Raw genomic sequence first — 26,149 nt, 5'->3', positions numbered from 1 at the left:
AAAGGCCTGAATGAGAGAATTAACTTTTGCTTAATTGTTCAAACTGTTTGATATTGAAATAAAACAATTTAAACCACTAAAGTGGAGATCTTTTTAGAACACCTTGACCACACATCTGCATAATTTGATTAAAATGAGACAGCCATTGTGAATAACTAGAGGCACGATGCACTTGTGAAACCATCCATAGGCCTAATAGCAATGGCCCTGCCAGGTCATAGAGTCCCACAGATGCGCATCAGAGATATTTGTAGCCCACCCGCCCCCACCAAACCGTACTGACAAGTTGAACTTTAGGTCAACAAAACATAAACTTCTCTCTCCAGGTATTTTCAAATTTCAAATTACAATTTCAAATGAATCGTGTACATGCAGTTCAAATATAGATCATGGCATCATACAATTCTTCCTGGACAAAATGTCTGGCAGAGGGGAGAGAGTTCTGAGGTGAGGAGAAAGGTAGAATGGTTCAAAAAGAAATAGATTACAGAAAGGAAAAAGCAACACAATTTCCTAGCAGGTAAATCCTTCCGTAGCTTCGTGTTGAACAAAGTTTCTGAAAACTTCGGAATCTTAGGTCCTGGAATGGTTTGCCTTGGAGGATATCACAATGCTGACGGTTTTCCTGAGAATTTTTGGCTACAAGACCAATAGCAAGGTTTAGAGTCTGTATTTGACTTTTGTCACACACGAACTAAAGTGTCTTAATTGACAGAGTCACTCAATACCAGACAGGTACCAAATTGGTTCTAAATGATGGAGAGGAACATTTCCCAACCAAATCAGGATGCTTGGTCCGTCTACTTGTATAGTTTTATCTTTCCAGGCAGCATATTTACCAAGACCTACCTTACCTCCACAATGATTACAAAGAATGAGGAGTCATCCCCCCTGTTTAGACTGAAGGAATCCATCTATATAACAGAATAAATACATCATTTAAAAAGAGAGAAAGAAGGTATCTTCTTACCTGGATCCTTTTCAATTTGGACCACCAGTCTCGTGTTGGAGTTATCCACACGCCGTGTGCTAGAAGGGACCACAGAAGGGCCAAAAGTCATGGTGAGGTCACTACAAATGGGAGTCGGTCTACAGAACTGGCTGTGGGGTGGGGAATGTAGGGGTCACGGAACTCACCTGTTAGGGTGATTGCTTGAATGTGACAGTGCTGCAGGGAGGGAGCGGGCTCTCGTGATAAAGAAGGGAAAAGTACATGAAACACGCGGAGGGGAGAGACGATTACATCTCAGGACTGGGAGACTGGCCTTGCGCCTTCTCAGTGTTGAGCACCAGATCCATAAAACAGAAGCAAGCCCTTGGACTGCCAACGGAATGTCACTTGCTTTCTGAATTTGAAAGCAGCGCACACACAGGCATCTTTCTTTTCAAGTTGGTCCCAGAAAATTGTGGGAGGTAGTCAGTGTCTCCACCACCTGCTTGCAAGAGCTGGGCGCATTCTTATGGGCCTTTCTCAGGTCCAACCACAAGAATAAACTCAGCTCTTACAAGCTTGGAAGAAGACATATTGCCGGTAGCTATGGCAACTAATGGCCATCAGAACCAGATTTAAATCTCTTCCGTTATGACAGCTCCTCCGTTCACAGCTTTTGTAAGCCAGCCAACCCATGTGACCCCTTGCTCCTGAAAGCCAGCCAGCGAGGGATGGACTCACTGCAGACTTTTCACCCATCAACAACTGTCCCCATGTAACTCCTGTGCGGATGGCACCAACCCACTTCTGACTCTAAAAGCCCAGTCTGCCGTGCTCAGAGAGACTGTGTCTGACCTGCTTTGTCTTTTTATTCTAGGAATTCACTGGTGGTCTCATCGTCCTTTGAAAGATGAAACAAGAGATTGACATCAGCCACGTGAACTTGGATATTTAACTGTTCATGATGTACAAAAATGACAATTTCATATGGTTAAACCTGAGCCATTAAGAAAGGGCTTTCACTAGAAATCTATCACTGAACATAGGCTTACGGACAAGTTTGAACATAACGACGGTTCTGCTCACATGTGTGAAAAAACTGATCTTTAGCGTGGCTGGCCCCTGCTTTTGCTGTCGCTCTGCCCTTTGCTTTCTCTGTTGCAACCACGCTAACCTTTTTCTACGTCTTCAGCATGCCCTGGCTTCCTATTCCTGTCACCCTGCCCTCCCTTGCATCCTCTGCAGCTGTTGTGTCCTCCGCCTGGGAGTCTTTTCTGACCCGCCCACTTTCCTCCCAGACTCCTCTGGTGCTGCAAGTCCGGCCCAAGTATTGCTCTCTGAGAAGTCTTCTCGACCCCTGCTCTAGGTGAGACTCGTGTGTCATATGCTCCTTCACACATCGTGCCTCTCCTTCGGGGCACCTGTCATGGTTAACGTTACTAACAATGATGACAGCTAACATTTCCGTACCGCTTCCTTGTGTAAGTACTTTACATGCAGTAACTCATATGCTTACGACTACCCTCGTAGGTAGGTACCGTGATTATATCCGTTCCCTCTGAGGAGGAACCCGAGACTCAGTGCCCAAGGTCACAGAGCCAATATGCGATAGAACCTGGATGTGAACCCAGGTGGGCTGGCTCTACCACATCATATATTTCTTTGTGTGATGATTTGATAATAGTGGCCTCTTATGGCCAGACCCTAAGTAGCACGAGGACACACGTTTGCTTACCGCTGGCACGAATGAATGAAGAGTCCAAACTAATGCTGTTTTTAAAGTTATGTTTTCCTCTCAGGACTCCTGCTAGATTATACTTAAACGTGATCGCTGACGTCCCGAGTATGGTTTAATACAGGACAAACACTTGTTGAGTAATCGTGCTTAAGAAGAAACCTCAGAATACAGACTTCGGCTGTGAACGTGTCTCTTGGGAATCAGAACAGATACAAAATACTTAGACGGAACTAAAGAAAAACTTTTCCTCGTATGTCTCAGATATCCGAGAACCATCTAGGCACGATCCTGCTCGAGCTTTGTGGGATAGATTCTACACATGGGTTGGGGAGAAAAAAATATGCTGCTGCATCTCAAAAAGGCTGTTAACCCCACCACCCTGCTCTACTACTGCCTTGGTTTTCCTTCCAAATACCCTTAGGTCAGCATTGAAAGTAAAAGAGCCCAGGGTGGCGAAAAAATAAAGCAAACAACCAAATTCTCTCTAATGAAGGCCCAAATCCCATGTCGGCAGAGTTAGTCCCTAAATGGAATTTTAATTTCACCTGAAGACCTAGGACAAATGGAATTTTCAGCAGCAGAATAAACAATTTTTAAAGTGGGACTGAGCCAAAAGAAAGTCATTTACCAAACTCCGTAGGGAATTAAAACACCTTCTAAAACTATGTTAACTGGAAAGCTATCTTTTCAAAAGGCTACAGAACGCAGAGTGCTAAATTCCGATCTGCAATAACTACGCTAAGCTGCCTGTGGACCCCAGGGCCTCTGACTCTCCACCAGACTCTCTCAGAAGGTGAACTGTCAGCCATAGTGGGTAATTTGAGCTTTTCTCCAGTGCTTTCCTCCTGCACATTTGGTGCTTACCACTCAAAGGTGCTAATTAGCTCAGTAATTGGATTTCTGCCTTAACTGTCCAATTGCATAAACATCAATTCTGTTGCTTAAAGAGAAAACGGGGGCTTGTATCTCACGCCCCAATCTCAAGGGGAGTACAGTATGCTGGTACATGTTATGTGTGCATCTGCACATACTCTTTCTAGCAACTGCCTGGCGAGTCCCTGTTCATTGCTAGGCAACATTGTCCTAAGGGCCACAGGCCAAGAGTCTAGCAACAGGCCTTTCCAGATAGGGTGACTTACTCTGAAGCCTCTTCCCTTCTGTTAACACGGAATGCAGATAACAAAGCTAGTTTCCTCCCTTCAAATTTTCCTTTCTCACCTCCCGATGTGTCTCCCTGAGTCAAGCACCTTCTCTCCTATACATACGGTTTCACCCGAGGCACTTAAATAATTTAACAGCAATTTGATTATATTGCTTCAAATTCCCATTTGTCAGCACACACAGACTATTTATGGGAGAACTGTTCCTGTTTTTTGATGGGGAAGTGTGACCGGCTGGAAGAAGTTTGACGGGTGTCTGTTCACACAGCAAACCCAGAATGGAGTTGTGGATGGACTGTAGTTCTGTTCATGGGACAGGAAGGCTTTACAGAAATCTAGACAATGTGAAGGTAGCCAGAGCTTAAATAGAAGGACACTGTCACCTTTCAAGTTGGATAGATACACAAGGTTCATTCGGGTCTGTTTTGCATCTTTCATTTTTGCTGCCACTGACAATCATATCAGTCTCTCAAAGCCAGCCACTGCTCTTCTGTCTGCCTGTCTGTCACCATGTGCTTCAGAATGACTTGGCATGAAAGAAATTTCCTGAGGACACAGGGTTGTACAGCTGGCAGAGTGGGCTCTGACTGAGGACAGACATTCAGGTGGCTTCCAACTTTGCTACCAGCTGGGAGGTCTGGTTTAGTTCTGGTTCCTAGGCCCTTAGGGAGTAGCTGTTGGAGATCCCAAATTAAAGGTAGGGGGGTCTTGTCAATACAGCCACCTTTGATGGGCCTGGGCTTTGCCTTGTGACTCCACCCAGAAGTGACAAAGCCTTGCTCCCTTTCTCCTGCAAGAATGGTGTCAGAGAAAGCCAGCTGAGACAGAAGGTTTAAATAATATCTCGAATCAAATAACATAATACCCAGAATGTCCAGATTTCAATAGGAAATTACTTGTCATAATAACAGGAAGATCTCAAAAAGAGTGAAAAAAGACAATTCATAGATGCCAACACTGAGATAACAGAAATGAAAGAATTATCTGACAAAGATTTAGAATTAGTCTTCATAAAATTCTTCAATGAGCAATTAAGAATACTTTTGAAACAAATGGAAAAAGAGAATCTCAGCACAAAAATAGAAAGTCCGCAAAGAAATAGAAGATACAAAGAAGAACCAAATAGAAATTTTGTAAGTAAAAATATACAATAGAAGTATATACAAAATAATACAAAATACATATACAAAATAAAAAACCCAATGGAAGGATTCAATAGCAGAATGCAAGAGACAGAGAAAAAAGAATCAATGAACTGGGAGATGGAACAATAGATATTACGTAATCGGAACAACTGAGAGAAAACAGACTGCAGCAACAGAACAAGAAGTCTGAGACCTGTGGAATTATCACAAAAGATTTAACATCCTAGTTATCTGAGTCCCATAAGAAGAGGAGAAATTGCAGATACATTCAAAGAAGTTCACACCAAGACACATCACAGTCAAGCTCCTAAAACCAAAGACAAAGTCTTGGAAGCAGTGAGAGTGAAAAGAACTCACCTATGGGGGGAAAACAATGTGAATGACAGTGGGTTTCTTATTAGGAAGCATGGAGGTCAGAAGGAAATGACATAGCATTTTTCAGGTGCTGAAAGAAATGAACTGACAACTCGGTATCCTATATCCAGTGAAAATATCCCTCTACAAGGAAGAATAATCTGAGACATTCTCAGATGAAGGAAAACTAAGATAATTGTATCAACGGGAGATCCACCCTAAAATAGTAAGTCAAGGGAAGTTCTCTAAAAAGAAAAGACATTAAAAGAATGAAACTTGGAACATCAGAGGAAAGGAAACAACGCGGTAAGCAGAACTATGAGCAAATGCAATGGACATCCTTTCTCATTATGTGTCTTCTAAATTATATTTTATGGTTCAAGCAAAAATTACAAAACCGTCTGTGGTTCTAAATGTATGTAAAGAAAATATAATGTAAAGAAAATAGAAATAAGGGAGAGTAAGAGCATGAGAGGGAGGTAAGGTTTCTGCATTTCACTTGAACTGGTAAAATGACAACACTAGTAGACTTTGATAAGTCATTTTATATAATATAATGCCTAGAGCAATCACTAATTAATACAATCAAAACTTATTTGATAAATAAACCGTATAGAATTCTAAAGGTGCTGAGCAAACACACAAGAAGTCAGGGAGAAAACAAACAGAAATTACAGAGCAAACAGAAACCAAAAAATTGAACGGCAAATTAAGTTATAACTACATTAAACATAAATGACCTAAATATAGCAAGACAGAGACTGGCAAAGGAGATTTAAAAACACTACCCAGCTATATGCTGTCCACAAGAAACATACTTTAAATATAGTGACATAGGTCAGTTAAAAGTAAGAGAATGGAAAAAGATATTTTGCAAACATTAATCAAAGGAAAGCAGAAATGGTTATGTTAATATCCGATAAAGTATAAAGTAGACTCAATACCAAGGAAATTTACCAGAGACAAAATGATAAAAACATTTATCCCACAAAGAAAATACATTAATCCTAAATATGCATTCAGCGAATAATGGAGTTGCCAAAGACTGATGGAAGAGAAGACAAATCCGCAATTCGAGTTGGAAACTTCCACACCCATCTCTTAAAGTTTGATAGAAAAACTAGACATAAAATAAGCAAGCATAGGGGCGCCTGGGTGGCACAGTCGGTTAAGCGTCCGACTTCAGCCAGGTCACGATCTCGCGGTCCGTGAGTTCGAGCCCTGCGTCAGGCTCTGGGCTGATGGCTCAGAGCCTGGAGCCTGTTTCCGATTCTGTGTCTTCCTCTCTCTCTGCCCCTCCCCCGTTCATGCTCTGTCTCTCTCTGTCCCAAAATAAATAAACGTTGAAAAAAAAATTAAAAAAAAAATAAGCAAGCATATAGAACTCAATAATACTGTGAGCCAACAGTATCTGACCAACATTTATTGAACACTCAACCCAATAACAATAGAATACATATTCTTTTCAAGTGCCCAGTGAGCACATACCAAGACAGAACATAATCTGGGACATAAGCCTATCTCAACAAATTTTTTAAAACTGAAATTATACCAAGTGTATTTTCCAACTGTTATTTTGAGTTCCAAATTACTCAAGCTAGAAATCAATAACTGAAAGGTAACAAGAAAATATTCAGACACTTGGAAACTAAACAACACAATTCCAAATAATCTGTGTCAATGGTAAAGTTTTAATGGAAATGAAAACAAATTAAATTGAAAGAAAATGAAAACATAACATATCAAAATGGTGGGAAATAGCTAAACAGTAGTGAAAGGGACATTTATATCACTAAATATATACATAACAAAAGAAGAAAAGTTCAAATTAATAATCTAATTTCTACCTCAAGAATCTAGAAGAAATGGGGTGCCTGGGTGGCTCAGTCGGTTAAGTGTCTGACTCTTGATTTGGCTGAGGTCATGATCTCACAGTTTGTGGGATTGAGCCCTGCATCAGGTTCCATACTGACAGCATGGAGCCTGCTTGGGATTCTCTCTCTCTCTCTCTCTCTCTCTCTCTCTCTCCCTTTCTCTGCCCCTCCCCTGCTTGCACTCTCTCTCCCTCAAAATAAATAAACTTTAAAAAAAGAATCTAGAAAAAGCAAAATAAACCCATAAAAAGCATAAGGAAAAAAAACAGTGATATTGAAAACAAATAATTGAGAAAAACAAAGAATAAAGAGCTGGTTCTTTGAAAATATCAATTACATTAACAAATCTCTAGGAAGCTTGACCACAACCCTCAAAAAGAGAGAGAGAGAGAGAAAAAACACAAGTTACTGATATAATATACTGCCAAACCCGCATATATCAAAAGGATGGTGGGAAATATTACAAACAACTTTATATGCACAAATTTTATAACTTAGATGAAATGGACCAGTTCCTCAGGAAATACTAATTGCTTCAACTCACCCATTAGGAAATAGATAATTTGAATAGCTCTCTATTAAGGAAATTTATTTGGTAATCTAAAAACTCCTCGGGGCGCCTGGGTGGCGCAGTCGGTTAAGCGTCCGACTTCAGCCAGGTCATGATCTCGCAGTCCGTGAGTTCGAGCCCTGCGTCGGGCTCTGGGCTGATGGCTCAGAGCCTGGAGCCTGTTTCCAATTCTGTGTCTCCCTCTCTCTCTGCCCCTCGCCCGTTCATGCTCTGTCTCTCTCTGTCCCAAAAATAAATAAACGTTGAAAAAAAAAATTTAAAAAACAAAACAAACAAAAAAAAACTCCTCAAGAACAATTACCCAAGCACTGATGGTTTTACTGGAGAATTCTAACACATGTTTAACAAAGACCTAACATCTGTGTTATATACAATCTCCTCCAGAAATTGCAAGAGGAAGAGATAGTTCTCAGTTTACTTTATGAAGCTAGTATTACCCTGATACCAAAGCCTGAAAAAGACAGAATGCAAAAACAATAAAATTACACACCAATTCCAGGAATGTAAGTCAGGTTTCTATATGAGAATCAGTCAATGTAAACCATCATACTCACAGGCTAAAGACAGAAAATCACAATTGATGCAGAAGAAACAGTTGACAAAACCCAATACCGATTCATGATTAAGGGAAAACAAACTCAGGAAAATAGGAATAGACAGGAACTTCTTCACTTGATAAAGACCATCTACTAAAGAGCTACAGCTAACATTGTACTCAACGGTGAAAGACTGAATGCTCTCCCCATATGATGGGGAACAATGCAAGGATTTCCACTTTAATAACTCTTATTCAATAGAGTGCTGGAAGCTCTAGCCACTGCACTGAGACAAGAAAAGCAAATAAAAGGCATACAGTTGGGAAAGAAAGAAATTAAACATTACATATTTGCTGATGACATGATTATGGACACAGAAATTTCCAAAGAATCTACAAAAATAACACAAACAAAACAAAAACCTAGACCTAGTAAGTGAGCTCAGTTGGGTTTCAGGGTAGAAGATAAAGATACAAAAATGAAATTTACCGGGCACCTGGGTGGCTCAGTCGGTTAAGCGTCTGACTCTTGGTTTCGGCTCAGGTCATGATCTCGTGGTTTTGTGAATTTGAGTCCCATGTTGGGCTCTGCACTGGCAGTGTGGAGCCTGCTTAGGATTCTCTCTCTCTCTCTCTCTCTCTCTCTCTCTCTCTCTCTCTCTGCCCTTCCCCCACTTGCACTGTCTCTCTCTCAAAATAAATAAACTTAAAAAAAAAGAAATTTATTTCTATGTACAAACGATAGATACCAAATTTTAAAAAATACATTTATAACCATTCAAAAGAAGAGGAAATACATAGGTTTTGTTAAATATAATAGTACATATACAGGGCTTGTATGCTAATGAAAGTAATAAAACGAGCTCTAACAATTCCATAGGAATTTTAGGATAAACTGCCTTTTTACACAAAAAAGGGCAGTTGTAATTTTGACAGGAATTAATTGAATCTGTAGGCCAATTTCAGGTTTACTGCCTTCTTGAGTCTTCAAATTGATGAACATGGGATGTCTTTCCATTTATTTGTCTTCTTTAATTTCTTTCAGCGATGTTTCTGGTTTTCAAGTGTTCATGTTTTCCACTCCCACTTTAGTTTTCCACTAAATTGACTGCTAAGTATTTTGTTCCTGGTATACTAATGTAAATTGAATTGTTTTCTTAATTTTACTTTCAGATTTCTCATTGCTAGTGTATAGAAAAACAACTGATTTTTGTATGTTTAACTTGTTTCTTCCAGATTTGCTAAATTCAGCCATTAGCTCTAATAGTTTTTGTGTGTGTATATAATTCTTTAGGATTTCCAGTACATAAGATCATGTCCTCTGTGAATAGAACTAATTTTACTTCTTTCCAATTTGGGTGCTTTTTTTTGTTTTGTTTTGTTTTGCCTAATTGCTCTGTCTAGAACTTCCAGTCCAATGTTGAATAGAAATTGTGAGGGGGACATTCTTGCCTCGTTCTTTATCTTAGTGAGGAAGATTTTAGTATTTCATAAAGTACAATGTTAATGTGATTTGTTTCATTAATACCCTTTATCAGACCTTCCCTTTTAAACCTAGTTGTTGAGTGTTTTTATCATAAAAATGATGTTGTATTTTGTCAAGTAATTTTTCTGCATCAATTGAGATGCAGTTTTTTCTTCATTCTACTGATAAAGTATATTTCATTGATTTTTATATATTGAACCACTCTTGCATTCCTGAGATAAATCTCACTCATGGTATAAAATCCTTTTAATGGGCTGCAGAATGTGGTTTGTTAGTACTCTTTGAGGATTTTGCATCTCTATTCATAAGGGATGTTAACCTAAGGTTTTCTCTTCTTGTGATGACTTTGTTTGGCTTTGGTGTCAGAGTAATATTGGCTCCTTAGAATGATTTAGAAACCATTCCTTCCCCCACTATATTTTGGGAGATTTGAGAAGGACTGATGTTAATCCTTCTAAAAACATTTTATGGAATTAACCATTGAACCCAACTGGTTCTAGGCTTCTCTTTGGTAGGAGTATTTTTGTTTTGTTTCTTTGTTTTTACTAATCCATTCTCCTTAGAGATGTATTCAGATATTCTATTTCTTTTTCAGTCAATTTTGGTAGTTTGTGTGTTTCTACAAATTCCCGCAGTTCATCTAGGTGAATCTGTTTGTATACAATGTTTTATAGAACACTCTTTAACCTTTTCATTTATGTAAGGTTGGTAGCAGTGCCATTACTTTGATTTGTGACTACGGTAATTTGTCTTCTGCCTTTTTTTTCTTGGTCATTCCAGGTAAAGGTTTATTTAATTTTGTGGATCTTTACAAAGAACCAATTTTGGGTGTTATCTATTCTCTCGATTGTTTTTCTAGTCTCCATTTCATTTGTTCCCATATTATTTCCTGCTGTCTGCTTGCTCTGGGTCTAGTTTGCTTTTCTTTTTCTAGTTGCTTAAGGTGGAAGATTAGCATCTTGTTTTGAGATTTTTCTTATTTTTTAATGTAAGCATTTACAGGTATGAATTTCCCTCTGAGTACTGCTTTTGCTACACTCCATAGATTTTTGATGTGTTATGTTTTCTTTTTCATCCATCACAAAATATGTTTTATGTTTCTCTTGTGATTTCTTCTTTGACCCATTGGTTGTTTAAGAGTGTTTTATTTGATACATATTTGGCGATTTTCCAGGTTTCCTCTTGCTGTTGATTTAGAGTTTTCATTCCATTGTGGTTGGAGAACATATATTGTAGAATTTCAATCCTTTTACATTTACTGAGATTTGTTTTATGGCCTGGCATATGGTCTTTCCTGAAGAATAGTCCATGTGCACTTGATAAGAACAGCTTTTTCAAAACTTTTGCTTACAAAACACTCTGTGAAGAGGATAAAAAGCCACGATGCAGGGAGAAAATATTTTCAAACCACATACCTAACAAAGTAATAGTATCCAGAATATATAAAGAACTCTCACAACCCCAAAATTAAAAAAAAAAAAAAATCCAGTTAGAAAATGTGAACAAGACATGAACAAACATTTCCCTGATGAGGTTATACCAATGGAAAATAAGCTCAGGAAAAGACGTTCAACACCATTAAGTCATTAGGGAAACGTACATTAAAACCAGTATGAGATATCACTATATACCTATCAGAATGGCTAAAATAAAAAATAGTGAAGATACCTGCCAAAGCTACAGAAAACTGGATCTCTCATACATTGCCGGTCGGGATGTAAAATGGTATAGCTCCTCTGAAAAAACATTTTGGCAGTTTCCTAAAAAACTACCGTATGACCCAGCAATTGGATTCCTGGGCAATTATCCCAGAGAAATGAAGACTTATGTTCACACACAAAAACCTGCAGACGAATGTCCATAGCAGCTTTGTTCATAATGGCATCAAACCGAAAACAACACAGACGTCCTTCGATGAGTGAGTTGTTAGAGACTGTGGCATATCCATACACTCGGCATTCAAAAGGGGCAAACTACGGACACATACAATGACCTGAATGAATCTCCGCTGAATTAGGGTGAGTGAAAACAGCTGATCCCACAAGGCTAAATACCGTATGATTCCAGTCATAGAACATTCTTGAAATGACAAAATTATGGAGCCGGAGGATGGATTAGTAGTTGACAGGAATTAAGGAGGGGTAGAGGTGCTTATAAAAGAGTGTGTACTTGGGGCGCCTGGGTGGCGCAGTCGGTTAAGCGTCCGACTTCAGCCAGGTCACGATCTCGCGGTCCGTGAGTTCGAGCCCCGCGTCGGGCTCTGGGCTGATGGCTCGGAGCCTGGAGCCTGTTTCCGATTCTGTGTCTCCCTCTCTCTCTGCCCCTCCCCCGTTCATGCTCTGTCTCTCTCTGTCCCAAAAATAAATAAATGTTGAAAAAAAAAAAAAAAGAGTGTGTACTTATAAAAGAAAGGCCAACAGGAGAAATCTCTGTGGTGGCGGAAAAGCTCGATATCTTGACTGTATCAACATCAATAACCTGGTTTGTGATAGTTTTGCAAGATGTTAGCATCTGCACACTGGGTAAAGGATATATAGGAGATCCCTCTGTATTACTTCTCTCAACTGTACATGAATCTGTAACTAGCTAAAAAAACAAAAACAAAAAAAAGTCTAAATAAAAAATCTCCATAGATGACAGCAGGCCTGAATTTCGTTACTATAATCACGCATTCAGGTGAAATTGTATTTCTGATCTTAACTCGCTTACATTTCCAATTAGGACTGCTTCTCCCATTTCAGCCAGAAGAATCCAAGATTATCCAGCATTTCAAATACAGGATATGAAGTCCAACTGTTCACTCACTGGAAGGTCATAAATATTTAGGGGGTGAAAAGTGTTTCTTCTCATTCTGCAAATGCAACTAATAAAAACAGCAATAAAAAAAAATTCAGGTTGCATGCAGTTGGGCAAAGAGTCAGCCAAAGGGAGGCTTGAATAAATTGAGATGCAGAGGATTATAACTGACTCATAAGGATTAAATTAGCAAGAAGGTGCTGGTTTTTCCCCAAGTTTAACATGCTCGATTTAAGATTTGGACTTCTTTTGTATCCTTCTGGTAGCAAGAGGACCAACGTCATCCATGGGACAGCGTTTTAGAGTGGTGGGTGAAATTTCTCCTGGGATGAAGACCCGTGTACTTTTTTTCCATTGGTGACCAGTGGTATGCACAGATTTGGGATTAAGACAAGCTCCCCACACAGCAAAAAAGACACCATAATCCTCAGCAAGAGTCGACAGCTATTTGCTCAGGGACACACACAGCCCTGATGAATTAACTCAGGTCCCCTGTTTTCATGGCCACTTGCCTCAGGAGCGGCAGCATCCTGGGAAGACACATTCTCTGGATGTGAAGCCATTGACACACGGTGCCATTTTGTCACCAAGGGAGGCGGCGCTTAATAAAAGCACACCAGCACGTTTCCCACTGAGATGGACCTCACCTTTCCTTTGTTGTTTTATTCACTTCCGGACCATGACACTGTGCGTGGCTCACAACTCCATCTTAAAAACGCAAGAATAAAACTGCAATTTGAAGTCAATAAGCCTGATTTCTGTTTCCTACTTGGGCTAAGACTTATTAAACTATTTGAGGGGCGTAAAGGAGAGAATCGCTTAATTCTTCTGATCCCCCATTTTCTCAAGGCATAAGATGGCAACTAAACATTGCACAGGACTCTGGGTAGAACACTGAAATACAGAGCTGCATCTCTGCCTGCCAACCTCCGCAGAACTAAACAAAGAATCGCTTTTGCCTTGTAACAGGCCAGTTACCCAAGGGAACAACGAGTGACGATGGGTAAATAGAAAATGGTTCTGATGTCACTGCATCAAGACATTTGGGTATAGATTTTTCTGTCATGGAGAAAAAAGGAATGGTAAAGTTTACCCTGAAAATGTTTTCCAAATCGATTTTTCAAATACTAAAATAGATTGTGTACAATTTTGGCTCAAGGAGCAGAGGAACAATAGGCAACAGATCATCAGCTCATTCAACTCTCCCAGCTGTCCCGCCTTGGCCCCAGCCTTTCCCCAAATTATTTTTATTATTATTTATTCAAGCATAGTTGACATATGTTATATTAGCTTCAGGTGTACCATGCAGTGATTCGACAATGCTATACGTTGTACAATGCTCCCCACAATGAGGTATGGTCACTCTATAGCATTATTACAATATTATTGACTATATTCCCTACGCTGTACTTTATATCCTTGCAACCTATTTATTTTATAACTGGGAATTCGTACCTTTTAATTTCCTTCACCTATTTCACCCATGCCCCCCACTCCACCTCTTCTCTGGCGACCACCAGTTTGTTCTCTGTATTTACGAGACAATTTGTTTTGTTTTGTTTTGTTTTGCTTGTTCCTCTCTTTTGTTTCTTAGAGTCCACATATAAGAGAACTCACATGATATTTGTCTTTCCCTGTCTGACTTATCTCACTTGGCTAATACCCTCTGGGTCCATCCATGTTGTTGTAAATGGCAAGACATCATTCTTTTTTATGGTCAAGTAATATTCCATTGTACTTATGTACACACACACACACACACACACACACAGGCCACATCTTCTTTATCCATTCATCTACCAATGGACACTTGGGTTGCTTTCATATCTTAGTTATTGTAAATGTCGCCATAAACCTAGGGGTGCACAAATCTTTTCAAACCAAAACAAGTTCTTTGACAATGCTAAGAAAACCTCCTCTCTCGTGGCTGTTCTTTACCCATGCTAACTTCACACAGAAAAAGTCATTCTGGACTGCTCTTCAAAACTGCGTTTTAAAAACTTCATTTCCTACCCAATTTTCTTTAAAACCCATTAAGAACTTCCTCTCCTTCCTTCCCCCAAACTTCAAAGTATCGTCTCTCCAAAGTCTTCCCCGGCACTAGGAAAATAAGGTCCAACTATACGATCTCTAAAACAAATACTTCCTTTCATGTAATATAGGAAGGCATCACGAATGGAAAAGGAATATAATACATTAAAATACCCTTATTTTTTTTATCAGATAATAGATTTTTTTTTCTAATTCTCATGTATGTGATTATTTTTCCATTACTGGCCATTTTTCAAAATCTTGAAGGGAAGCATCAATCTCCTGAACTGTTTACAGAGAGAAGTAAACACAGCAATCCAGCCATGAGAAAGTACTATAAACCCTACGAGTGGGGATGATGGTGGAATGTTCCCAAAGTGACAGGAATAAAAGAATATAGCTTCTACGTTCACGTTGTGTACTAAGTTCATTAATCAGTTGGAACCCTGTGTATCAAGAAGCAGCAGCCGTATGCGAAGCCTGGGCCAGGTCTCTTGGCTCTCAGTAAAGCAGGATTAAAGTCAGTCCTGGAAATATGCTCAGAGTAATAAGATTAAAGGCACCCCACCGGATCACTAGAATGCCAATGAATGAGTTTTCACCTAGAGCCTCAAATGCACACATTCTCCGGGACCCAAACCGGCCTGCCCGCAGCTGACTCCGTCAGTCACGGGAGGAATGAGAACACACTGGCCACAGCCAATGACGTCCACTTTGAGCACTGGCCGATCACAGGACAGACCTTCCGACGTGCTCAGGGCTCTTGGTGTTGGAGGGTGGGCCTGCTCTGTGCAGATGCCTTGGATATATGCACTATAAATCTCCTGCGCTATGTATATTTGATCCAAGGTGGTAAAAGAGTTTTTGCCATTTAATGTGGATTTAAGAGCTGGATATTTCCTGCCTTCCTTTGTTTGGAAGAAATCAGTCCAGTCTCCAACACTTCCCTAAGAGCTGAGACAGGACCCCCCTGCCCTCACTTGCTGAGGTGCAAAGAAAAGGGCTCTGCCCTCATGCTGTAATAGACTTACACCCCCCTGCAACCATCCATCAACCTGACTCAGTCACAAAGCCTCGCTCCTGGGTGACCTTGAAGTGTAGAGTCAGCAGCCCCAGACGGCCAGGAAGCAGGTGGGCATGTTGGATGCCTTCCTGCAGGCACATGGTCAACTTCACTACCCTGCACTCCTCTGCACTTCTCAAATTCTTTAACTGCTCAGCAAAATGTAACAGGACCCGGAGTAAAATTATGCACCACGGCATAATGAATAATAAGTTCGAACCAGGGCTATTTGAGAAATTCGCCACCCTGGAGTTCCTCAAAAGCGTCATCCTTCTGGAATATATTTGCATAATAGCTCATCACCACACCTGAAGTGTCAACCCTTACCCCTGGGTATGTGTGTGAGAGCTTTCTCATCCGTCAGCAAAACAGCGGGATGGGGCCAAGTTCATCATTTAGTTTCTCAGACATAACAGCACTCAGACACAGACCAGAAATTCCAGTGGAGAAAATCTGAGGCAGAGAAGGGACATGGGAGACCTGGCCTAAAACACGGGGCATGTCAGCCACGAAGCCAGAGAAAGCCGAGACTCCTGGTCTGCCGCCCCATCCTGGAGGCACAATAAGGGATGCCTGGTACCTTCTCTGGTTTCTAGGCTAGTTAGAACCACAGAATTATGGCCATAAAGGCCTCACCTTCATGCTGTCACACAGCCCCAAAATAAAAGGTAGAGGGGAAGGATTCCTTTGATAAAAGCCATCCCTTGCTTTTATGAGGAGACTTTTGATTTCCAGTGACAGAAAACCTAACTGGAAATGGCTTAAGCAAAATATGGAATTCACTGGCTCACATCACTGAACACTCGATCGGGCCCAGCTGGACTCAGGGGCTAGGGTTGTCATCGGGAACATTCTCGAAGTCCCTCGGCCCTGCATTCTTCTTGCGTTTGCTGAATTCTCAGGCCCGTCTCGCTTTGTGGGGACGAGAAGGCTGCCAGCGGCATGAGGCTTATGTCCCACACCACCAAGGCTGGGGGGAGAGAGGGGTCAGCCTTCCCTGCATGTCTCCCTGCCCTGGAGCCCCAGAACTCAAGCCAGGCAGAAACAACAGATCTCTAGGACTCTGGGTGTCACGCCTTACCTTTCTACTGCCTGGGCCCTTTGGCCACAGTCTCCTTGCTTATCTGTTTCTTACCTGAGGCCTAAAGTCCAGAGAAACGTCATATGCAGAGCTGAGTTTTACCAGAGGGAAACGAAATCTGAGGCAGGCACTGCCTCCTGTGGGTTCTCAGTTCCCAGCCATTTGCCTGAGTTCTACTGACACTAAACTCTTGAACTCCTTTTGGCTTCTCAGTCTGCCTTGACCCCTTCATTTCATCCATCCATAATTAAGAATGGCTCTTGCTGGTATCTCCTTGCTTCTGTTCCTTTTGGAAAGCTTGGGACTTGGCCCATATTCTTATCCTGACTGTATCTGTAAGTCCCGGCACCCACAGTCTCTGTGGTGGCTGAGCCGTGTTAATCCCTAAGCACGTCTCTTTTATCCATCCATCTCCAAGTGACCCCTAAGCATTTTTAAACTACTGAAAATTCTCACATTTCTATATGCACCCCGACAACCTTGTGTCGTCCCTTCTGTGGAGAAAGATCCCCAAAGACCTACCACTAGCTCCGAGGAAAAGTGAGGGCACTTTTTGATCCTTTCACAGCAAACTGCGTCTGAATTAATTAGTCTGACTCCCTTTCTGGGCCTGAGGTTTTATTCAGGACTGCAGGTGGTCGCTCATGGCCCACAAAGGTCATCGAAGCCCCATTTCTGTTCTGACCCCAATGCACCCACCGCCCCGCCCCCACCAACATTGTTGGTGATCACAGATTTCTCAGTCTGAGAGGGACCCCCATGCCTCCCTGGTCGGGCTCTGGAGCTGCCGAGAGCCAGCCGGGCGACAGCACATGGCCAGGGCCATGAAGGAGGTGGCCCTGCTGAGAAACGGCATGCTGTGGCTGCAGGACTGAAAGAAGCCATTTCCGGAGCAGGACACGCACAGCAAAGCGGCCTCGGTGCCTGGACTACAACTGCCCTTCTTTCCTCCTCCACAGAACGTGGCTCTTGTGACAGCACCTCTCTCCCGTCGCCAGCAAACGTTTTAACTGGCATTCACTAATTTTTTTTTTTTTTTTTTTTTTTAACGTGGGAGGCATTTGAGAGGCTTTGGAACATAACGTAAAGTGCTCAGGGCCTGGCACGCGACCAGGCCTGGTTTAATGTCTTGGCTCAGCCACTGACTTGCTCTGTGACCTGGGGCAAGTTCTTTAACTCTCTGGGTCTCCTTTCTCTGGTCTGTGAAATGAGGACAATGAAATTCTCCTTCCAGAACGGGTAGGAAGGGGCTAGAACGAATGCATTCGGGAAGGTGAGCAGGTGTTCAGTAACCACAAAAATGAGGAATACCACTGTTACCCGCCCAGTACCACCCTACTGTACTCTATCGTTACCATTCATCATACTATACCCGAGCCCAACACATGCCCAGGTATGGCTATGAGAGTTCTAGTAGCCCTAAGACATCTGACAACGGAGCGTCAAGACTTTTATCTCAATTTGTCCGGGCACTTTGTAAACATACCCACATAAACTGTGGAACAGCTTAATTGCAAGCTGAGAGATGTAACTCCCTCCCCTGCAGAACTGCAACTTTTAATTATAGTGCTGCCTTTTGCCATTAACCCCGTAAGCCAAATAAGCTTTCTGCTTGGCATCTGAGAAAAAGACGGCCGTTGGAGAAGCTCCGTGCTTTGCCCAAGGATCTCACAAACCACGCTTAAAATACGCCGGTGGGCAGGGAACATCCGGAAAAAGACTCTCCATTGTGGGAAGGTAAACAATAAAGGGTGATGTCGGGAACTTCTTTTTTGGACTGCCTTACCCAAGTCAGGCGCGCGCGGCTCTGTCCCGCTCATCCTCATTAAGAAATCATGACTGAAGACACAGAAGGAGGCAGGTCTGCGGAGAGCACAGGCGAAGGGGCTGGGGAGATGCTGGGCGGCATGACTGAAATGGACCTTTACGGACTAGAATGTTAAAGCCAATGGGTCAAGAGCTGGTAGGGGAAATGCAAACTTCTGATTTTCATTAAAATACACACATGCGATCGGCATGATGAAGGCCTGGCTCGGCAATACTTTAGTAAAGTCATTGACAGGCTTTTGGGCGCCTGGGTGGCTCAGTCAGTTAAGCGTCCGACTATTGATTTCCATCTCAGGTCATGATCTCGTAGTTTGTGAGTTCAAGCCCGGTGTCAGGCTCTGTGCTGAGAGCTCAGAGCCTGGAGCCTGCTTGAGATTCTCTCTCTCCCTCTCTCTGCCCCTCCCCAACTCAAGTTCTCTCTCCCTCCCTCTCTTTCTCTCTCTCTCAAAAATAAATAAACATTAAAAATTTTTGAGAGGTTTTATTTTTATGAGATCATGACCTGAGCCAAAACCAAGAGTCAGACACAACCGAATGAGCCACCCAGGCGCCCCGACATTGAGAGGTCTCAAATTTGAGAAGGCGTAACTGAGAACCGAACATCTGGCTCGCAGGAAGTGACATCTACTGAGGGCCGAGGAGAGGACATCTGGAACGGCCTAGAAGGGAGGGTTGGAGACAACCCAGGAAACATCTGGATGAGGGAGGCCAGGATGCCCAAGGTACAGACCATTTCAAAAAAAATAGAGCTGTTCAGCTCGATAAAGAGGGCGGTGCAGGGAGAGAACCGTCTTCAAGGTGGTGAAGGACGGGACATGCGGGAGGCAAGAGAATGCCGCCGGCTCCAGCAGCAGCAGGTGCACCCGGGTGATCGCGGTGTCCAGGTGAGGACAGGAGGAACAGACCCAGCACAGTGAGGAGCCCACAGCTGCGGCCGACAAAGCTCACAAGGGCCGCCTACGAAGGCACAGGGGGTTCTCCTCCCAGAGCGGAAGAGACCGGAGGACTCCCTTCTGTGGGTAGCACAGAGGTGACTGTGTAATTCAAAGGGTCCATGCCAGCCTCACTTGTATTACAGACTCACGAAGGGCCTCGGAAATAACACAGTAAGATGCCCGGGAGCCCACGGAGACCAGCTCAAATATCTGGGTCATACAGACTGTCATTTGATAAACCACAAAATAGGGATGCTTTAGAGATGCTGTTTATCCACTAAGGCAGCTATGTTGCTCAAAGAACAGAACCAGGCTCTGACACGGCTAAGGCATCAAAATAAACACAGCATTAAGGGTGAAGACTCGTATTTAAGGGGCATCTCACAGCACACTGTGGATTTGATGTTATGTGGTCTAGACCTGTGTCCTTACACTGGTTGGTCTAATTGTGTTCTGCCATTTCAGAAAGGATTTCCCATAGGTTGCAAGGACATAAAGAACACGTCTAGACATGATTGAATTAAAAGGTGAATGAGAGAAGACAGAAATACAGGGAAGGACAACAAAATGAGGACAGGATTAAGGATAAAATTGCTGTACACAGAAATAACCTATCCATTTACCACAGTGAACCATGTCTCATTTGGTATATATGACTTCTGGGAGGCACAGAGAGACAGTCAACCCATTTTACAGATGAGTTAACTGAGGCTCACAGACTGAATAATTTCCCAGAGTCAAACACCTAACCAAACATATGGGCTGGGGTTTTAATGGAAGTCTGACTACAAAGCTCACACTTTCAGATGTATTAACACCGTCTCAGGAAGGGCTGAGAATTAAGTAATGCTGACCATCTTGCTAACGAGGGTGGGACCAAGGGCACAGAATACAGAGTTGATGTTTTTGCAGACCAATCACATGGTGACTACTATTAGTTAAAGCCTAGCATGGTGCCCTCACATAGATGCTTAATGCTTATTTGTTGAGAAGGATAATGCCCAGAATGATTTAATATTTTAAAATCAATCTGGAGAATATGATATGGGGCGCCTGGGTGGCTCAGTCAGTTAAGCATCCAACTTTGGCTCTGGTCATGATCTTGCAGTTCGTGAGTTCCAGCCCCATGTCGGGCTCTTTGCTGACAGCTCAGAGCCTGGAGCCTGCTTTGGATTCTCTGTCTCCCTCTCTCTGCCCCCTCTCCCCCACTTGTGCTCTCTCTCTCAAAAATAAATAAATAAGACATTAAAAAAAAATAAAACCAATCTGGAGAATATGATAGAAATGTAACAACCGTGAAAGCCATACTTGCCTCTCAGGTAGCTATTATATGTGTCTCCTCGTGGCTATGGCATTTTACATTTTATACAAGACTTTTGATATATCCAAACAAAATCATTGTTAATACAACCTTTCATTCTTTGGGACTGAAAACAGTCAACTCCTTTAGGTCCAAGATATTTGCTGAGATAAGCAAAAACATGAGTCAATACTTTCTAGCCTAAACATTTGTTTCACATTAATGACAAAGATTGGTTATTTAGGGATTGTTTATATATAAAGAGAAGGGTGATCTATCATAATATCAGAATGTGTTTCTAAAGCTTTTAAAATACTCTGACATAGGGGATTTATACACACAAGGCACTATTATAGTGCATTTATTGTCATTGCCTGTAATTCAAGTGGAGACACCAGGCAGAGCTCATCAAGACAGATTTTAAAGCCCTTATTAGTCAAGGGAACATCAGTTTAACAGAGAACTTTCTAACAACGGCAGATAAAAAAACCCAGGTTAAGATTTCCTTTCTCTCTCACACAATAGCGTGGGACTCAATTCATTTAAGAAATAGAGAGCACCTACTACGTGCATGGCTCCGTAGGGGCACAAAGATGAAAAACAAACAAGTCCAGACTTGGAGACAAATACAGCCTCTGTCAATCCTGGGTAGAATTCGCTGATGGCTACAGAGCAAATGCATCTTGCACAGACGGCTGCTACTTTACCTCTCATCCTAAAGGCCATCCTGAAACTTACTGCATACTCATCAAGAGCTGGAACACGATACCCCTCTGTGAATCTGGGTGCTTGTGGATGGGAAGTGGAGAAGCAGGGGGAGGGGAGGACAGTCCACGAAGGACGCAGCCCGTGGCAAGGCGAGCGATGAAGAGTCCACGATATGTGAGGTATGACAGAACGTGTTGGGAAATAAAGTCGAAACTGAGATTCAGATTCGGGGAGGGTCTGTATCTGTGCCGTCCAGTGTGGTAGCCTCTGAAATTTAAATTAATTGAAATTAAACAGAAGTAAAAATTCAGTTCCTCAGCCACGTTAGCCCCGTTTCCAAGGCTCATTAGCCTGGCGGCACGTGGCCGCCAGGGCTGACGTATGGGCCCGTGCAGGTGCACGGCTTCTTGCCGGACCTGGCTGGTCCACCTGGCACCTGTGAGCCACCACAGGCTTTTGAGACAGCATGGAACCTGGTGCGATAGTTGCAGAATCCCCTGGGGAGGCAGGAGGGCAGAGGGCACATTTGTCATGTGCCCCCAGGGAGGAGCGTGTCGGGGAACGGGAAGCCTGTGGATTTCACGACAGCCCAGGCCGGGGAAACCAGACTGGCCCTAGTTACCAGGTGGCTGGTGATAGACTTACCGGTTCCTTAGGGTATTAGAATGGTTTCATTACAGTGCTGGGCTCACTGCAGACTGGCAGAGACCAAAGCCAGCAGGGTGGGGGGCAAGGGAGAGGAAGGCCAGGAGAGGGGACTGTCCTCGCCACACCCCGGGCTGGGGGCGGCGTGCGTGCGTGCCCACTGGCAGCATGACCCGCCCAATCTCCAGAGGAGAGTGTCTGTCATCGGCCTTTGAAAGTGAGGGGACATGTGGTGAACAATTCAACATAACCCATGACCCTGTCACCAAGTGCCCCTCTGTACCAGACTGAAAAGAAGGCAAGGAAGCAGCTGTGTAGAAGCTCTCAAACAAGAACACAAGCAGGCATTAGCATTTGAAATGAAAACCTACAGTTTAAGATAGTGAGAATGAGCTTTCCAGAGCGTTTGCAGGGATCCAGATGAGATTTCCTGGCACTTCCTTTCCTGAAACCCACCTCTCACTGTCCTGAATTCCATCACTGATCTTCGAAGCAGCCGGGCCCGGGACTCTGTAGCCTGATGCTTAACACAGGGGACAAGACTGGATTTTGCATCAGGAACTTTTTCCCCCAGCGGGTCTGAACATAGTCTCCAACTTGGCTCCTCCTGAGAGACCTAGTAAAGGCTGGATATCCTTAGACATACCCCGCAGACCCTGACGACCCTTCCCCACCCAAAGACCAGGCCGACCAAAGATAGACCCATCCCCCATAACAGTGCTAACAGAATGGATCACAGCAGAATCAATTATTTGTGACAGTGAGTAAGGACATGTTAACCCTGCTCCTGAAGCCCCTCCAGTTAAGTAACCCACATAGGCAGACAATTCGAGTATCATGAATCCTGCAGGTGAGAAAACACAAGCCTTGCTCTGCACAGTTGTTAGGACGTTTCCCTGCAATAAAACCACTCCCACAAAGACTCTCCATTCCCTACCTCGGGAGCTTAAAACCCTTCCCAGCTCAACGGGGATGCGTCTTGCTCACGTCAGATTCCAGGCCGGAAAGACTGGCTCCTAACTGATCTGAGCATAGGAGACAAAAAGGGATCTTTTGTACTGACGATCAAGTTGAAAGTATCTTGCACTCTCCTGCGAGGTTAACAGCACAGACGTTGCCAGCCCTCTTGTTTACAGGTGTCTCCACTTTACAGAAATGTGGTTTCCAGAGCTCTAAAAAGATACCCCGAATTGTTTTCCCCTAAAGAAACTTAAAGTGGGGAACCTGGGTGGCTCAGTCAGTTGAGCGTCTGACTTGGTCTCAGGGCATTGATCTCGCAGTTCATGGGTTTGAGCCCCACGTCCGGCTCCATGCTGACAGCTCAGAGCCTGGAACCTGCCTCGAATTCTGTGTCTCCCTCTCTCTGTCTCCCCTCCCATGCTCGTGTTCTGTGTCTCTCTCTCTCTCAAAAATAAAGAAACATTTAAAAAATTAAAAAAAAAAAAAAAGAGAGACTTAAAGTAACAAGCCAGTGATGGCCGTTTTCTTCTACCCTCTGGTTCTGTCAATAGGCACGATCTCTCCTGAAACACACACGAAAGAGGACTCTTGCTTATGTGCAAAATTTCACACAGGTATTTGTTGTACTGAGAACAGCCCACCTCTCATAGACTACGAGGAGACTGCTGGGCACCCAAGGGGTCTCCCCACCTCTTCGTGGCCCCCACATGGAGGGCTCGGGTCCAATTAGTTTTCCCCCAGGGCACCCCAAACACGAGCTTGCTGGATGTGCTGTACTCAGTCACAGTAAACACCTGTTAGCGTGGGCCAGGCGGGGACAGGGACGTCCACGCGGAGCCGTCAGAGAGGAATCCCAGCAACGCAGGCTCACACGGGACTTGCTTTCCACCGGGCCCTGTTCTAGGTGCTTTATGTGTATTTTCTCCTCACGGCAAGTCTGTGAAGTAGATCCTATCATTTTGCCCCCATTTGACAGAAGAGGAGAGAGAGGCCTGAGGGGGCCAGCGTTAAGTGGTGGAGGTGAGGTGTGTGCCCAGGCGGGCCGGTGCCCCAGGCTGAGTTTTATTCACCAGACCCTACTGCCTGTCCCACAAGGGCGTGCATTTTACGGTCGCGGAAACTGTCTAAGGGGAGAAAGGGAAACCACAGACCTCCTAAGTCACTGGTGTCTTGTCTAAGGTACAAAGAGCACAGTGTAAAATGCCAGAGTCGTGCAAAATGGAGACATACGATGGAGGGTGCATTGGGGTTTGTAGGGATCAGCGAAGGTGCTGCTCTAAGTTAGGGGAAGGCGTTCTGAAACGGAAGTCGGCCTCCTCTGCCCCAGCTGAGGGCAGGGATGGGCTGGCTTGCCAGCTTTCTCCTCTGCCACCCGTTCTAGGTTCCTTCCCCCAGACTCCCCCCTGACCCCGCCCCCAAATCCTCAGGAGCTCTTGAAAAGCACTCCCCTTCACTTAAGAAATAACTCCGCCGCCCCACTCCATCATTGTTCGCTGGAGGAAATTTACGACCGGCCTGTCCAAAGAGTCAAGAAAAAGTACATAAATCATCTTCTACGAGTTTAACGGCGCTCAGAAAATTGCTGTTCTCCTTAATATTGAGGTGTGACACGTGCACACTTGCACAGGACGGGCGTATGAAGGATACTCACACGTGCCAGCCAGGGACCACCTCTGCCAGGCAAAGGGGATGACGTCAGCGCCCCCAACAACCCTCCCGAGGGGCAATTGCTAAATACCCGGCCGTGAGAACCCATTTTGCCTTCACAACTCATGGAGCCTGGACTAGCGCCCGGCTGCAAATCTGCCGTCGGGCATGTTTGGTCCAGAGCCCGGAAGGCCCCCGTGCTGAGTGATGAACTCAGGGAGCCCCCGGGGGACCCGTGCAGCCCCCAGCCTGCGAAGCGTGAGGCCTGAGCCCTGACAAGGAGGAAGGCCCGGGAGCGGCCCGAAGCACACATTCTAGCAAAGCAAGTTAGCATCGGCTTCAGGGTCTTACTTGTAGTTTTTCTCCCAGAATCTCACCGGCCTAACGTACGAGGTGATGAAAATGACACTCCCGAGGAATGGACTCAGAGGGGTCGAAAAGATTGAGGTGGCCATCGTCTGGAAGAGAAGCATGGCAGAATCTGAGCGTTCTGAGTTAAGGCAAAAGAAAAAAAAGTTTTCCAGTGTTCTATGTCTAAATATTATTTCAGATTTCGACTCGTTTATAGTAAAGCCGTTTTCTCGCCAAGGAAAGGAAGGAGGCCATATACTGGATCTCTCTTATGTACATAGTTGGAGATATAAAACTTTCAATAGTATCCCGCTAGGTCTGATTTCACCAGCATGAAAACCAAATGATTCTCGTAAAACCCCCAGCGGTCTCGCTGTGATTTAATATCGAAGGTTTGAAGAGAACACTTTCTTTTTACCAGGATATCATTAGCTGCACGAAACACACTGTGCTACATTTGCTAAGGTATTAAGGGGCTTCGTAAATAATTAAAATTAAATTCCATTTTTTAAAAGAAATAAATAGCGTTGTTAGAGAAGGTAGCATCTCTGTTTCTCCAGGAATCTTTCCCCACTATCCAAAAAAATATACATATTCTTTATGATATAGTGAATACCAATGGCTCAATTCAAGTCACATCTGGTTTGCAGCTAAAACTGTGTGCCCATGAAGTCACAGCATTTTGCACCCTGTATGTATTTCTCATTTACTGGAGGGACTCAACTTTTACACATCCTGGGTGATCAGAAGTATAATTGTTTAATATGAAAATTAGTACTGCTGTCTTTTTTGGAGTAAGACCAATTCACTGATCCCTAGAAATCTGAGGAAGGTGCCACAAGGGCTGGTCCCTCCCCAGTCTCTCCCCATCATTGGAAGGCTGCTCCCAGCTGCCAATCACATGTCCCTGCGGTGCAGGGCAACAGAGGGGACCCATGGTGGGGGTGGCAGAAGCCAGCGTGGTGCCTTACATAGGCACACTGTTTCTTGTCCCTTGTCCCTGTGGCTGGG

At 43.6% G+C, this 26,149-nt stretch overlaps 1 protein-coding gene across 4 annotated transcripts in view; it reads right to left on the bottom strand.

Moving 5' to 3' along the window:
- PCNX2 (pecanex 2) overlaps nt 1-26,149 on the bottom strand; it is a 303,804-nt gene that overhangs the window by 61,384 nt on the left and 216,271 nt on the right. For all 4 annotated transcript variants that reach the window (XM_086679664.1, XM_086679662.1, XM_086679661.1 and 1 more), the window contains exons 23-24: nt 25,139-25,268; nt 971-1,029 (exon numbers count right to left, since the gene is read on the bottom strand). In XM_086679664.1, the coding sequence (XP_086535790.1) occupies nt 971-1,029; nt 25,139-25,268 (189 nt within the window). The remainder of the gene's footprint in view (nt 1-970; nt 1,030-25,138; nt 25,269-26,149) is intronic.

Source organism: Puma concolor, chromosome D2, assembly GCF_028749965.1.
Source record: "Puma concolor isolate L17-30 chromosome D2, mPumCon1.1.hap2, whole genome shotgun sequence".
NCBI classification, from domain to species: Eukaryota; Metazoa; Chordata; class Mammalia; order Carnivora; family Felidae; genus Puma; species Puma concolor.
The sequence above is the reverse complement of the archived record's forward strand: the minus strand, read 5'-3'. Positions and strand labels throughout refer to the sequence as shown.